The 15,577-nt window shown below is 42.2% G+C and overlaps 1 protein-coding gene and 1 non-coding gene across 2 annotated transcripts in view; both read right to left on the bottom strand.

Moving 5' to 3' along the window:
• Positions 1-15,577, bottom strand: part of TEX14 (testis expressed 14, intercellular bridge forming factor) — a 108,342-nt gene that overhangs the window by 71,002 nt on the left and 21,763 nt on the right. The window contains exons 2-5 of the mRNA XM_037809976.1: positions 6,726-6,840; positions 4,412-4,577; positions 3,460-3,596; positions 657-738 (exon numbers count right to left, since the gene is read on the bottom strand). Coding sequence (XP_037665904.1) covers positions 657-738; positions 3,460-3,596; positions 4,412-4,577; positions 6,726-6,840 — 500 coding nt within the window. The remainder of the gene's footprint in view (positions 1-656; positions 739-3,459; positions 3,597-4,411; positions 4,578-6,725; positions 6,841-15,577) is intronic.
• LOC119515050 lies at positions 7,335-7,552 on the bottom strand. Its single transcript, XR_005212946.1, has one exon. It is a non-coding gene; the product is annotated as a small nucleolar RNA U3 (small nucleolar RNA).

Genomic DNA, 15,577 nt, shown 5'->3' with positions numbered 1-15,577 from the left:
AGGAAACTGAGGATCACAGAAAGAAGTCAGACACCTGCTGAGGCACCAATGGCTGGGACTGAGGAGCCTGAGTGGCCAAAAGCCCACATTCCCTTCAAACCCCGCCCCCTGCTGCTTCTGCACAATTAACAGAGGCTCAGAAGTGGAGGCTGAGCTGTAGGCAAACATTACTCACCTGCTCAGCAACGTTCCCCAACCATCTTTCTTTGATGGGCAGAACCAAGGACCATTTGCCCTCAAAACATTTCTCAGTTTAAAAACTTAACTTCTTAAAAACCTTTCAACAATGCTCATACACCCGTGGGAGGTGGGCACGGTCAATCCTGGAGCAGACCCATGCAGTCAGTGCCACTCTCCACCTCTCTCTCAGAGGGAATATGCCTACGGCCTTCCCTGGGAATTAAAAGATCATTTTCTAAACTCGCCAAATCTAGCAGAACATGCAAGGGATTCCTCCAGGGTTTTTGCCATTTTTCAATAAGTACAAGGACCCTGGGGAGGGGGGGTACTTTTTCCTCAAAAAGGGCAAAAAAGAAAGAAAAAAGTACTCAGTAAGGGTAAGGAGGGAGGAGTTAGACAAAGGTAGGAGATGATGCCAGTTACAGTTGATTCTCCGACTGGGCGTGCAAACACTGGCCATAGTGGCAACCTCTTACCTTCCCAAAGCCAAAGCTGTAGATATTCTGGGCAGAAATTACTCCAGCTTTAAGTAGTCGATTAGGAGAGCCATTAGAGTTTCTAGAAATATTTAAAAAGGGGAAACAGTAAGGATTAACCACATATATCCAAAGGAACAAGGCTGAACCAAGTTTTCAGTATGTGTAGTCAGTTTTTGTTTTTACTGCTTGCCCTTTTATCATGGAACTACAGACGGTCTAATATCTATAGTACCCCAGTATTTCCCACCCCCTGGTAATCATGCCCTTGTATGGTCCTTCCCACACAGGCTAGGGCTGACCTGTGAACCCAAGAAGATTCTGCCAAATGATGGATTGTGACTTCCGAGGCTAGGTCATTTATGGGTTTTGCCCTGATCTCTCTTGGATCACTGGCTCCTGGGAAGCCAGTGGCCATGTTGTGAAGACACTCAAGCAGCCTATGGGGAGGCCCAGCACCCAGGGCCAATTTGCAACCTTGTGAAGTGAGTCATGTTGGACTAGACCCTTCAGCTCTCAAGCCTTCAGATAACTGCAGTTGCAACGACATTTTGGCTGCAAACTCATGAGAAATCCTAAGCCACAACCACCCAGAAAAACTGCTCTCAGATTCCTTGCCCACAAAAAATACGTGAGATAAAAATGTTTACTGTTGTTTGAAGCTGCTAAGTTTGGGAGGTGATTTGCTGTGCAGCAATAAATACATAACTAATACAGATGGTCAGAGTTGGAAAGAATCATAATGCTTATCTTGTCCAACTTTCTTATTTTACAGATGGTTAAGAATGGAGCCCAGAGAAGGAAACCAGCTGGCCTGAGGAAACAGAGCAAGAGGGACTAGACCCTGATGTTTCTCCTTCCTGTCATTACTCTTCCCACATACCATACCTAAACTACCACCCGCATACTGGAGACCTATTAAGTGAATATGTCTTAAAAGGTTTGGCTCCCAGAGCCTAACACAATGCTGTGTGTGTAATAGGTGCTCAGTTAATGCTTGCTGCCTGAGTAGTTTCAGCTCAGACTGAAGGAAAAAAAAAATTCTGCTGCTGCCATAACCACTATTCCTTCCTTGGCAAATGACAAAAGAGCTATGGGTAGCAGTGTGTGCCCAGCCCCACCCTGTCCCAGACCTGTGAGGCCCCACGTTCACACTATTATCCAACAGAGGTGAATGCTTTTGGAAGTTCTTTAAGGCTCTGTCTCCTTGGCAACCCATTGGTTCCAGGCTGTCACTGCCCTGCTTTAAGCCCCTGCTGTTATCAGAGTCTGGACTCCTTGAACTGAGGTAGGGTGACCATACACCCCAATTTACACCTGTTGTCTCAGTGTCATTATTGATAGTGTCCCTGTCACTCTCAAAACTGTCCAGTGTAGTGGGTAAGTTATATGACCACCCTAAGCTGAGTGGTCCCTTTCTTACCCCAAATCCTCAATATTCTCTACAAACAAGGCCCTCATGCCAAGACCTCAAAGAGATAGGTGAGAACAGAATGTTTCCTGTCCAGGAAAACAGAGCTGGCAGTAGAGGTGGGAGGTTCCACCAGCAGAGGAACAAGAGGTACCCCTTCCCCTCTGGGGCCCCTCAGCAGCATGTGCATGCTTTTAGATGGCTGGGGTTCTGCTTAAGCAAAAGCACCAGCTGGTCTCTAACAGTGACCAGACAACAACTACAGCTCAGACCAACATTTCTTGCTCCCTTCCTAACTTCTTGATCCATATCTTTATAACCGAACTTGTCTGGGTGGATGGGAGGAAAAAATGACTCCATTTATGTACAACCATATAACCACCTGTTCTGAATTCAGTGCTTTTATTTTCTTTACCCCAATCAGGCTCTGTGTAAACACCCGCCAGTAAAGAATCTTACTTGATACGGCACCACTTATAGATAGATCTAAGCAGCCAATCCTTATTTCAAGAATTTTTGTGGTTTCTTTATGCTTAAAAAAAGGGGGGTGGTGGTGGTTCCAAGCGATTTTTTCTATAAACCTACAACTGCACTTTAAACGAAAAAAGTTTTTTAAAAGGGTGGGATGGTTGAGGGTATTTTCCATTAAGCATTAATTTGATTCTATCTCATAGTAAGGTTAATGTTTCACCTAATCATGAAATAGACATCGTGTCTAGATTAGCAACCAAAATTTTTAAAGTATATCAATACTTAACTTGGGTTTTCCTTTCAAGCTGACCCACACACATATTCTCTCTGTCTAGAGCCCTACCAAACACCAGGCAGCTAACGGCTGGTGGTGACAAACAAGACAGACACAGTAGTCTTGGAGTTCATAATCTTATTGGGGAGACAGACAGAAAGAATGCAAACAAAGCTGTGATGGTGCAGGGGTGGGGAGGGAGTCGGTCCAGTTAGTAGTGAGACTCTTACATCCGCTTAAAAAGCCTGAAGAACCACAAATTGAGCATTTGTGCATTTTACAACCTTATTAATAAAGGAATACTCTTTCCATGGTTCATGGATTTGAATATGAAGCCCATGCTCAGTCAAATGAAAACTGCCTCTGATACCCCCCTTGTCTTGTGGGTCTTCGCCACTCTTTTAGAGCCTTTTTAGGAGATGACAAAAAAGCCAGCCAGATGCCCTGCTGGGGAAGAGTTTCTGCGGGGCTCACCAGACCTTCCTGGAGGGGGTAGATGGCCACACCTTTGTCTGTTCTTTATCAGTGGCCATAGCCTCTCCATCAAGTGTAGCCCTTTGGGAGAGCTGGATGCCTACAATGCAGGGCTACCTTGAGAAAGTCTGAGGTGATATGAAGCATCCCACTCCACTCAAGGTAGCACTCACCCCTGCATGAAGCCCCCAAACCGGGGTGGGCTGCAGATGAGCCGCTGTGGGGAGTCAACTTTCTTCAGGAGGTCGGAGGAGAAGCCCTGGATGATGGCCTGCATGTGGGTGGCGCAGCGCTGCATGAACTCCACCATCTGCAACATACAAGAGATGCTCACTGCTGGCCCTGCCTGTGGCCACCCAGCCTTCCATGGAATGGAGGCTCGGGGTATGAAGGTGAATGGTCTGAGGATACAGGAGCCCTGACAGGGAAATCTCTGGAAAAGGATGGCCCCATGTGTTTTCTGAAGGTATGAAATGATTTCAGCAAGAGGATTTGGTGATCATTTCCTCCAATTCCCTCTTCTGACAGATGAGGAAAGTGAGGCTGGAGGGAGTGAAGTAACTTGTCCAATACCCAACAGCTAAAGAGCAGGAGAACCAGAAGTAAGGAAGGGGACTCTGCCCACCTCCCGCTTCACCCCTGTGTGCCTGGCTCTGTGTAGGCCCTTTGTGCTTCACAATTGTTATGTCATTTACTCCTCAAGACAACACAGCACACCTGCCAGGGTGTGGTCTCAGGCAAGTTACTGCCTTTGGGCCTCAGTTTCCCTGTCTGTAAAGTGGGGACAATAATGGTACCAACATGAGAGAGTGATTGTGAGGATTAAATAAGTTAATACATGAAAGCATTTAGAAAAATGTCTAACATGTGGTGCTTGCTAAGGGTCAAAAAAAATTACAATTGTTCTCCTTCCCCAATGAACAGATGACTTGAAAGGCTCAACAGACTTGCCCGAGGTTTTACGGCTGGTTAACTGACTTCACCCCATGTCTATGTGTCCAGTGCCAATGCCAAGGCCACTGCCAGCCCTCTGCTGTCTGTGAGACCAGCCCCTGCCACCAGGCTTCTGCCCCTCAGCCTGATGCTCTTCCACTGAGTGTGGCTGTAGAGGGGACCCAACCTTACCGCAGTGCTGCGCTCCTTTCCTGCTGTCAACGCCCAGGTCTGCGGATTTCGACCCTTCTCATCGTGGAGCCTCAGGTCACCCCCCGCATCCAGCAGTTTGCTGAGGATCCACTGATTGCCTGAGAATGCTGCTGCGTGGACCGGGGTGCTCCCATCAAAGCAGCGGCTGTGGGGGTGGGTGGGGGGGTGGATACGTCGAATGTCCATGGCAACACTCCGCCTTTCCAGGAGAGAGGCATTTAACAGCTAACAGGGGGCTCCCTTTTTAAAAAAGGCAACCTTTTAGGACAAGGATTATAATGGTACCATTTGTGAGACTTCTGGTTTGTGCCAACAGGAGTTTTACACATCTCCTTTTAACAGCCTTACCTCATCTCCCAATTTATAGGTGGGGAAACAGAAGGACAAAGCTGAGATCATATCCAGGTATGAGTCCTGCTCCAAATCCCAAGTTCTTTCCCCATCACCCCTTGCCCTGGGTTGCAATGAGATGATTTCTTCATGTCTGCAGTGTCCTGATACCAGTTTCTCAAGCACAGACTAACAAGGACCTCTCTTGTGAGAATGTCTCTATCTCCCAAATCCTGCCGTAGAGGCCCCTAAACCCTTGGCATAAATTACCTGATTAAGGATCTAGAACTCAGAAAACTTAACCGAAGTCAAATATCTCAGAGGTATGAAGGGGCAGACTTTATTGTCTCCAGGAAACAGTTGGGATGTAATATATACCCATGGATTTCAAACCTGATAGCAGATAAGAATCATCTGGGGGGCTTTCTCTCAAAACTGAAAGACAAACACTTATGGGAGAAGGAGAAAGGGGAAGAAGGGAGGAGGAAAGGAAGAGGATCAGCAGGAGGAGAAGGAAACATAAAACCCATGACTCCTTCCTCCCAGAAATTTCCCTTCATTTTGATCAGAAGATGGTTTTAAAATCACATGAAAATGTTGCTATCATAAAATGTGAAACCATGGGGTTTGCCTTCCTCCTCCGCATTTTGTCCCTTCCTACCTCCCCTTGGCATCAAGACCAGGTCTAGCAAGGGAACTTCTTCAAACTCGTGAGTTCTTCAGGGGCTGAAGTGCCTGGCATCTGGGTAGGTAGGAGGGGGACTTCACTCCTAGTCTCAGTTCTATCATTAATGTAATGTCCCACTATGGACCAGTCACTTGAACTTTCTGGGTCTCAATTCCTTAATCTGGAAAATGAAAGGTTTAAATAACAATCTTCGACAAAAAAGATGTAAACGCAGATGACTGGAAAAGGTTGCATTTTTTGCTGAAGAACTGCAAGGAGTTCCAATGCAAGGTCTCTCTACAAAGCCATCATCTGCAAAACTCAGTTGAGCTAGCCCTTTCTTTCTTAGCTTTGAAATTAAGCATGAATACAGTAGAGACAGTGGAGTGTATATGAGTTGGAAACAATCTGGAAGAAAACACAGCAAAAATATTCATTGTGTTGTCTCTGGTTTACAGAATTCTCATATTGATTGGCTTTTTCCTTTATACTTTCCAGGCTTCCAAGTTTTCTCTTGCTAAGCAAACAATCTAAAACCAAAAACACAAAACGAAAAAACAGCAACAACAAAAACCTTCTGGCATAAAGGTTAGGGCCTCCTTATGGAGGATGAGAAAGTTATTTTATGACTTCCTATGATTGTTCACATTCTGGTGTTCCTGTGAAAATATGCTGCAATCATGGTAAACGCTTAAAACCCCAGTTTCCAGTTCTGTTAAATGGGAACCGTGAAAATACCTTCACTTCCCTGCCTATCTAGGAGATTTTGTAAAGAACAAGTGGGCTAGGCCCTGTGAAAAGCAAAAGTGCTACACAAAGAGAAGCTGATTTATTACTTTTTGTTGTTCTACATTACAATTTGGACCAACTATCAAACTCGGTTTCTTTTAAATCTCAACTACAAGAGACAGGCAAAAGTTCCCCTTTCTGACACAGTAATGCCAAGTATATTAATTGGATGTAGGGCATGTTAACCTGCCTAAAAGAACAGAGTATATATTACAAATTACAATGCAAGGATGGAAAGATGGAAAGAGTTGTTAGTGACTAATTAACCTCATGTAATCATTTCCTAGGGCTCAGTAAAATTGCTTAGAAAAATTTTATTAACAGTAAAAATTACACTTCAGAGACTACCATTTCATATAAATACTTAAAAATTCAGACTGTACTTTGTGGATATAAACTAGCCACGATTTTTTTCTTTTAATATTTTGTCAAATTCATTTCCAAATGCCCCCACACATCTTAAGAACACACTCATTATTTTCTAGATATGGATGTTATTGTACTTACTGATTTGGATCTGATCCATAATCCACCAGAACATCAACTAATTTGGTAAGACCTAATAGTGATGCAATGAAAAGTGCTGTCTGGCCCAGGGAGTTAACTTCATCAACATAAATTCCTGCAAAGCAAATGACAGGGTCAACGCAAATATCAGGAATTTTCTGAAATGAAAGTTAGTGAAAGAACTTCTAAACTTCATGGCATTACTACTTAGAACTAGTTTTTATTTAAAAAAAAAAAAAAAAAAAGGTGGGGGAAAAAAACATTTACACACACAGAAGGCCCAAAGCCATCGGAGACTTATCAGGAAAAAGGCCCCACCTAAAAACTCCAACTAAAACACGAAGACTGATTTGAGAAAAAACACATATAAAAAAGACAAATTTCCTGTTCGAATTCCCAATTAAAACAGAAAAGCTATCCAATTGATAAAAAACAGAAAAAGTGTCTTAAGGATAAACATTAAAGCCAAATAACCTTTTGCACTTATTAAAAAACACCTTAAAAAACAAAAAACCACCAAAAACACACAAACCACTATAACCTCATAAACAAACACACCACTAAAATAGAGTCAACCACTGTCCTTCAGGAACCAAACTATACACAGAAACCACTCAGACTGTGTTCTCTCCCTCTTACTCTTCCATAAGGAAAAGAAGAACGATCATCAATGGCCAAAGGCAGCTGCTATAAAACAACACCAATAGCCAAATTCACGCTCAGGAGAAAACACTACTTCTCCTCCTCGTGGTTTATCGGTACCCTACACGTTCAGAGAACCTTCTCTAGTAACGGACTATAGAAATGATCCCTGAAAGTATAGTCTTAAAGAAAATTAACTTGTCTCTTCCAAGTGGATGGAAGCCACATATATTTTGCTGATGGTGAGTTCTGCTTATAGCACTGTTTCCTCCAGATTTATAATGTCATAGAGTTTCTGAAATACATTCTGCCAGTACCAGTTTGACAAAACATTTTCAATACTGAGTTCCCAAAGACACTTGAAGCTACTGTGTTAATTAGCATACGGCTGCTACAAAGCCAATCACACACCAGCTGCTTCCAACCTCCACCACCCGCCCCACCCCGGCGTCGTGTCAGGTTTACGTATACGGTGACAACTAAAAACTGCGTCAGAGCGTCTGGAACCGTGACGGACCCCTCAGGGTTTAACCACCTATTTTAAAAATTTCATCCTTTAATCAAAGTACCATACATTTAAATGTTCTTTTGGATTTTTTTTTCTAAATCGAAGAATTTTACTCTACGTATGATATAGCTTTGTATAAATAAGCCGAACGAAATATCACTCCCTTGCTTAAAGCTTCAGTAGCTTCCCAGCTCTTGGGCTAAAGACAGAACTCAAGGTAGCTTACGTGTAGTCTGACTTCACCATCACATTTCCCCTCATTTCAGCCACACTGGCCTTCTTACAATTCTTCATATCACCATGATTGCTGCTGTCACAGGGCTTTTGCACAAGCTGTTCACTTTGCCAGGAATGACCTCCCCCCCCACACACACACCCTGTCCCCACCTTAATTTCAATTCATCCAAGTACCACTGTTTTAGGCAGCCCCTCCCTGACATCTTTAACCAGATTAAACACCCGTTCTGCGGGATAATTTGATTAATGCATTCCGCCTGCATTAGACTATGAGCTCCAGAAGGGCAAGGACTACCAATGGTTTTGTGTACCCACAATATCCCAAGTACCTCACAGTGAATCAATAAATTCAAGCAAAGGTGTCCAGTGCACAGAATTGGGCTATGGAGTGGTCCTCAACTTATCAGTGGTTGTTTCAAATTGGAAAATGAGTCACCAAAAATACTATCCAAACAGTCAAGGATTGAGGATGGAGCACTGAGGCCCACGAACCTCTCAAGGGACAAGTTGAGGGGAAAAAAAAAAAAACCTAAAAGTACACCATATAATCTTGAAAAAGTTAATTTTAATTAACTTTTCTTTTTTGTAGATTGGAGACAACATATTTATCTCATAGGTCATTATGAATATTGATTGCCCTTAGTCCAGTGCCTGGCACATGGTAAGCAATCCAGAAATGTGAGCTTACAGTTCTTATTAAAAAGTGTTATCCACTGTTAAGTCCTGAATTCTGATAGTTAAGGTGCAAATTGGGAATTGGCTACAATCTGATGTGCTGAATTTGCTTGTGACCTGACTGGGTTGTGGGTTAATCAGCAGGGACCCACTCTCTGTGACAGTGGCTTGAGACAGCTGCTTACCAGCAGGCAGGAGGCTTGAGTTTTACAGTTATATGGAGAACCATGTTATATGTTCAAATACCTGACACTCTCAGGCCAGTGGTTTCTGTAGATGAAGTGCCCAAAATACACCTCCCTGTAACCAACAGCTAAAATATAGGCACACCTATGTAGTATCATCCAAATTATATGTACTCAAATTGGTTCTATCTGGTAGAAAATGAGAACCATGCCCCACAGAGTAGTGAGGATCAGGGCATATGTGGGAAAGACTTGGTGAACGGGGCTACTGTAGTGCTCTGCAAACTTGAATGTGCCCATGAATCCCCTGGGGGGTAGGTGGGCTTATTTAAAAACATACTCTGATTCAATTGGTCTGGGCTGGGGCCTGAGATTCTGCATTTCTAATATCTTCCCAGGTGGTGCTGATGCTTCTGATTTGGAAACCACACTTTGAGCAGCAAGGGTCAACATCAGTGCTGTCCAGTATGAGCCTGGACATAAAGAAAGAAGAAAAGCTTTGCAGTGCTGACTCCCAAGAGAACAACAAAATAATAAGAAAAGTTCCAAGAAGGGTCATCATCATCATATGTAAATTTAAAAGTTTTAGTAACCACATAAAAAATAAAAAAGAAATAGGTGAAATTAATTTTAATAATATCTTATTTAGCCCAATATATTCAAAATATCATCATTAAAACATGTAACCAATATAAAAACCTTTATGAGATATTTAATACTTTCTTTTGTATTCAATCTTTGAAATCTGGTGTTTTACATTTACAGCAGATCTCAATTCAGACTAGTCACAGTTCTAATGCTCAATAAGCCACATGTGGCTAATGTCTACCACATTGCACAGAGCAGTTATAGATGGTTTCCACAAAACTACCAGCACAAAAACTGATAAAAATCTGTAGATGGGGTGAGTGACGCTATCATGCTAATCAGCAACCACCAAGTAGGGCTGCAGAAGCTGCAGTCTGAGCTATGCCCTGCACCTGGGAGAACGAACCTCAGAACCTGAAACACCCTGAAGTCAAAGTAAAGAAAAGACAAAATATTGGAGCTTTGGTTAATTCTGACACTTAGTACATGAAAAGATGCTCAACATCATTAACATTAGGAAATGTAAATCAAAACCACGAGATACCATTTCACACCCAACTAGAATGGCTACCATTAACAAAAAACAAAAAATTACAAGAGTTGGAAAGGATGTGTAAAAATATAAACATTCATTGAAAGTGGGAATGTATAATAGTACAGCTGCTGTGGAAGACAGTTTGGTGGTTCCTCAGAGTTAAGTATACAATTATCATAGGACTCAAAATCCCACTTCTAGTTATATACCCAAAAAAAATGAAAGCAGAGACTCAAACAGATATTTTCACACTGATGTTCTTAGCGATATTATTAACGTTTGCCAAAAGATGGAAGCAACCCAAGTGTCCATCAACCAATGAATGGATAAACAAAATGTGGCATACACACACAATGGAATATTATTCAGCCATAAAAAGGAATGAAGTACTTATACATGCTACAACATAGATGAAACTTGAAAATATCATGTGGAATGAAATAAAACACACAGAAGAACAAATACTGATATGGAATAATTAGAATAAGCAAACTCACAGAGTCAGAATCTAAAATATAGGTTACCAGGGGACAAGGTGGGTAAAGGAAATAGGGAGTTAAGGTTTAAAACGTACAGAGTTTCTATTTGGCATGATGGAAATGTTTTGGTAATGGATGGTGGTGATGGTGGCACAACACTGTGATTGGATTAACAACACTGAAATACAAATCTGAATGTGGTTAAAGGGGAAATGTTAGGTTGCATATATGGTACTAGAATTAAAAAAAGATCCATGGATCTGCACAACACAGTGAACGTGAACCCTAAGTTAAACCATGGACTACAGATAATAGTACAATTATTTAAAAAGTGCTTTCAACTGTAACAAATGTACCACACCAAATGTGGTATATTGGAATCCTGTATTTTATGCATGATTTTCTGTAAATCTACAACTTCCCTAGTTAAAAAAAAAAATCTGATACTTAGGTAATAATAAGGAACCACCAAACCTTCCCAGAAGTCATCTAGAAACCTCTGGAAATGGAACTTTTTGGAGGCAGCCCAACAGTCACATCAAACATGGAGGCAAATTCCACTAGAGCCTACCCCTCACAATATCGCTTTCACTGCATTAGATGGTGTGTACCTGTTTTCGTCCCCAGGGGAAACATAAATTATCAACCTTTGAGGTGGCATGCAGTGTTTATTCTTGATTCTTCTCAAACTACTTCCCTGATGATCTTATATTTCTAAAGACAGCAAGTTCTCAAAACACTGGTTCTCAAACATGGCTGCACACTGGAATCACCTGGAGAGATTCTGATTCTGATTCTGGGGTAAGTTTTGGGCTTAGGGCTTCCTGTTTGTTTTCTAAGCTTCCCAGGTGATTCTAACACACAGCAAAGTTTGAGAACCAGTGTCCTAGTTCACTAATGCTGCTGGAATGCAAAACACCGGAGATGGATCGGCTTTTATAAAAGCGGGTTTATTTGGGTACACAGTTATAGTCTTGTAAGAAAGGAATAAGTTTCGTTTTCACATAGAGACAGCATGGAATAAGGGAAATGGAGGCAAAACCAGTTTAAACAAGCCCCAGACAAAGAGAAGAGAGAATCTGCCTGATGTAAAGAGACATGAGGTAGTATCAGAGGTGGGAACTCACAGCAAAAAAATAAAAATTTGGGGGGGGCATTGGCTAATCAGTTCAAAATCTCAATAATGAGCTAGCTGGCTCTCTGGGATTGGCTGTACAAATTAAAATCTCAAAAGATGAATTAGTTAGTGTTCTCGGATAGGCTGTAACCTCTGTAGCACCCAGTCAATGGGGAAACAGGGGAGGGACTTGCGAATTAGGAGTAGGAGATTTAAACATCGCCATTCTCTTCCTCTGACGCGCCAGCCTTCCGCGTGTTTGGCTGGACGCCCCATCTTGCAAGATCGTAAATAAATTCTTTTCTCCTCCAGAACCGAGAGAGCGTTTATTCCCTTACAGGTACCACTTTATTTCCGACAACTTGGGGGCTCGTCCGGGATCCAAAGCTTCGGAGGGGGACCCCCGAGGTGGACAAAGGGAAGGCGCGCCCTGCTGATTGAGCGGTCTCGGACTCCGCCATTGGGGACCCATCTCCGGCAGCTAAAGGGCCCGAGACCAGATGCTTGGATCTGCCGGTTGTGGATGAGAAAAGGGGGAAAAGAAAAGGCCTGCCTCTGGTTAACCAGGCAACTCCGTGCACGGACCAAGGTAAGGAAAGAAATATTATATTACCTTGGTGGTTAAAGCATTCTGAAAGTCTGGGGCTGATCCTGAGGGAAAGATGCCCAAACAAGACTCAGAATGGGGACATTCTGATGAGCCTAGAGCTGATCCTAAGGGAAAGATGCTCAGGCAAGACTCAGAATGGGGAATAGAGGCAGTCAGCCGGCCGGGAATAAAGGGAAGGGGGTACCTTTAGGGTCCCCAGGGAACATTCCTCTAAATAATCCATTGGGAAACATGTTAAAACATTGGGCTAAAAGTAATTGGACCAAGGGAAAGGGTAAAAGAAAATGATCAAATATTATTGTTATGTTTAGACAAAAAAAAAAAAAAAAAAAAAAAGGCATTTTGCTGCCAAATATATTCTGGCCAAAATATAAGGCAGATAAGAGTTGGCTTTGCGCTGACCTCGTGTGTCATGTTAATAAAAATAAACCTTTTTCCAAGGCAGAATTGAACTGTGCCATGTGGTGGCTGCAGGGAAAAAAGAAACTAAAACCTGGGATAAGCATTCCCCCACCTTATGGTTTCCCCTCCCCCACTGGGGCGGGAACCATTAAAGCCTGAGGTTTTGGTGGAAGCAGTCTATGCCCCCAGGCAATTGGAGAGCCAGTTAATGCTGACTGCTCCAGTAATTACAACCCACCAAAAGTTAAAAAAAAAAAAAAAAAAATGGAGAGATTTCCAGAAGTTTCTGTTTCTAAAGGCTCTTAAAGAAAGGAAGGTAAGAATCATTAATAAAAAGCCTAGCAAGGCTAGCTGAATAACAATTAACTTGATTCTTAAAATCTGGTTTTGTAAATATCCCTTTCTTCGGAGAAGAAAGGGAAATGGGAAAGAGGGCGGCTATGAGAGAAAGAGAGAGACTGCATCCACCTAAAATAAAATTGGCTGTACCCATATCCCCAAAGAACGATGAAAGTTGAGGTCTGAAGTCAAGTGGTCTCAGGCTGGGAGAGTGGAGTGGCCCACATGCATGAAAAGGGTGAGTTTGCCCTGCGGGTTGAGGGTGGGCCTTCCGCCTCAATGCTCTAGAAAAGTTTTGCCGCCTCAGGACCCAGAGGGTGGAGCACATTCCCAGGGGAATGGGAAAAGCCTGGCTGCCACCCCACTGTTAGGTAGAGCCTTTACCCCGAAGAGGCAAAGTCTGGGTGGCACCCCGATGTTTAAGAAGGGTGGGGCCAAAAAGGTAATCTCCCCAACATCACCCCAGACTTTGAAAAGAAAAGGGCTGCCACAAAAGCCTCTAAAAAGGGTTGGACTCCCACTCCCTCAAGCCCCAAGAATACAATGTCATTCTGTTAATAACTCAGACTTTAAAAGGTCAGCTATATAAAGGAATTTTAGCCTAATATTCAGAGAAGATCCAAAAATCGATGAATGGCTGAATAAGCCATTAGAGGAAATATTCAGAGAGTCAACAAGCCAGGGAGGAAACAGACAAAAGTGAGATAGAGAAGTAATTGGAGCAGTTTAAAAAAAAAAAAAAAAAAGGAGGAAGGAAATTTGTAGCATGGGGTTTGTGTGATTCTCTATTCATATACTTATGTGGGGCTAAACAGGTATTAATAAATACATTTACATATTTTAGTGTGCTGTGTAATTAAGTCTAAGGCATGTGGAAGCTACATTTAAAGTCCCTTAATGTGTGTATCAGGGTATATAGAAAGTTATATGCACATTTTTTAGGACTGTATTTGGATGCATTCTGAGAGTTAAAACTTCATAAATCTAATGGGAGTTTAAGTTGTATGTTTACACAGGAATGTGGGACAGTTGTATTTGTATGTAATAAAAGCATGTAATATAATTACGTAGGAGTCTTTCAAACTGTTAAAGTTTGTCAGTGTGTAATTTAAAACTTGGCAAAAATTTCCTGTGTACTCATCTATAGTAAACTGAAGCTATTTCTTTGTGTCTTTATAGCGTATACTAGTTTGTGTGTACTCTAAAGCTGGGCAATTGTGTGCAGTTTCACAATAGTGTGAAAAATGAAAAAAAAGTGAGAAAAACTGTGTAAAAGTTTTCTATGTATGTGTAACAGTAGTGTATTGGCTATACATGCTTGTAAATGGGAATGTATGTCTGTTTCGTATGGTTATGAGTGTGTATATAAGTTATATGTGTCTGTATTCCAGATATATGAGACTGTGTATTCTTGTAAAAAGCAGAATAATTTTTCTGATATATTTTGGGCAAAAGCAAAAGGTCCATACTCAAAGTGCAAGTAAATGTTCCTATAAAAGGGTTTAAGGTTCACTAAAGCTGAATTAAACAAACTTAGAACAGTGAATGGTTCATATCTCTTCCCAGGTCTCCATTTGGTAATGCCAGGTTGCTATCTTAACATTAAGTCTAATAGGAATAAAGACACCACATATATTGTCAAATACTACACACCAAGGCTTGTCCTCCTCTCCCTGGAGAGTGGGTTTTTACTCATCTAACAGCAAAACTTGTGTGTATGTTCAGGGTATGCATATATGTGAATCACGTATATTCAAGCATCACTAAACTAGGTGTACTAAAAACTGAATTTTAAGTTAGCATTTAAGAGTGGTAAGCCTTTTTATGTTCATTAATCTTAGGTTATTGTAAATTATTGTTGTCCTTTAGTCTAATTGTTCTAGCCTGAAATGTTGGTAAGTTCTTGCTGCTCTTCATGCACATGACTTCAGGAGTGTCTGTACCTAAAGCAGGTATTAGCAGTTTTACACTAGGGGAGTCATTAGAGGGGTGCAAGCCATGTGTAATTTAGTACTTAGGCAATTACAAGGTGTAGGCCTTTGGTTTTTGGTTTGCCTTTCCCCAGGAGGACTGGAGAGCTCCCCTCCCTAGACACAAAGGATCTTTTTCTTAAGAATTATATACTGGCCTTGTCTTCTACTTTATCATCTCTCAGGCACCGTGGACTGCTGGCTCAGACCCCGCCTCTTGAATTTGCTGCCCATCGATATCAGCCTGGCAGCTGGGTTCTGATCCAGTCGTAGAAAGAATCCAAACTTCAACCGATCTGGGAAGGACCCTGTCAAGTCTTGCTGACAACTGAGACGGCAGTCCGAATGGCAGAAAGAGACGGCAGTCCGAATGGCAGAAAGAGGCTGGACTCATTACACACAAGTGAAGGGACCGGTGCCTGAACCAGACGATAAGTATCCAGCAACTCAACCTGAATCCTGGAAAGTGACTCCTACCTCAGATCCCCTAAGGATCACTTTAAATAGGCAACAGTTAAAGGAACATATTAGAAGGGAGAAAGGGCTGGATTAAACCCTATGTTTG

This window comes from Choloepus didactylus, chromosome 18 (assembly GCF_015220235.1).
Source record: "Choloepus didactylus isolate mChoDid1 chromosome 18, mChoDid1.pri, whole genome shotgun sequence".
In the NCBI taxonomy this organism is placed as follows: Eukaryota; Metazoa; Chordata; class Mammalia; order Pilosa; family Megalonychidae; genus Choloepus; species Choloepus didactylus.
This window is presented reverse-complemented; position numbering and strand designations above follow the sequence as displayed.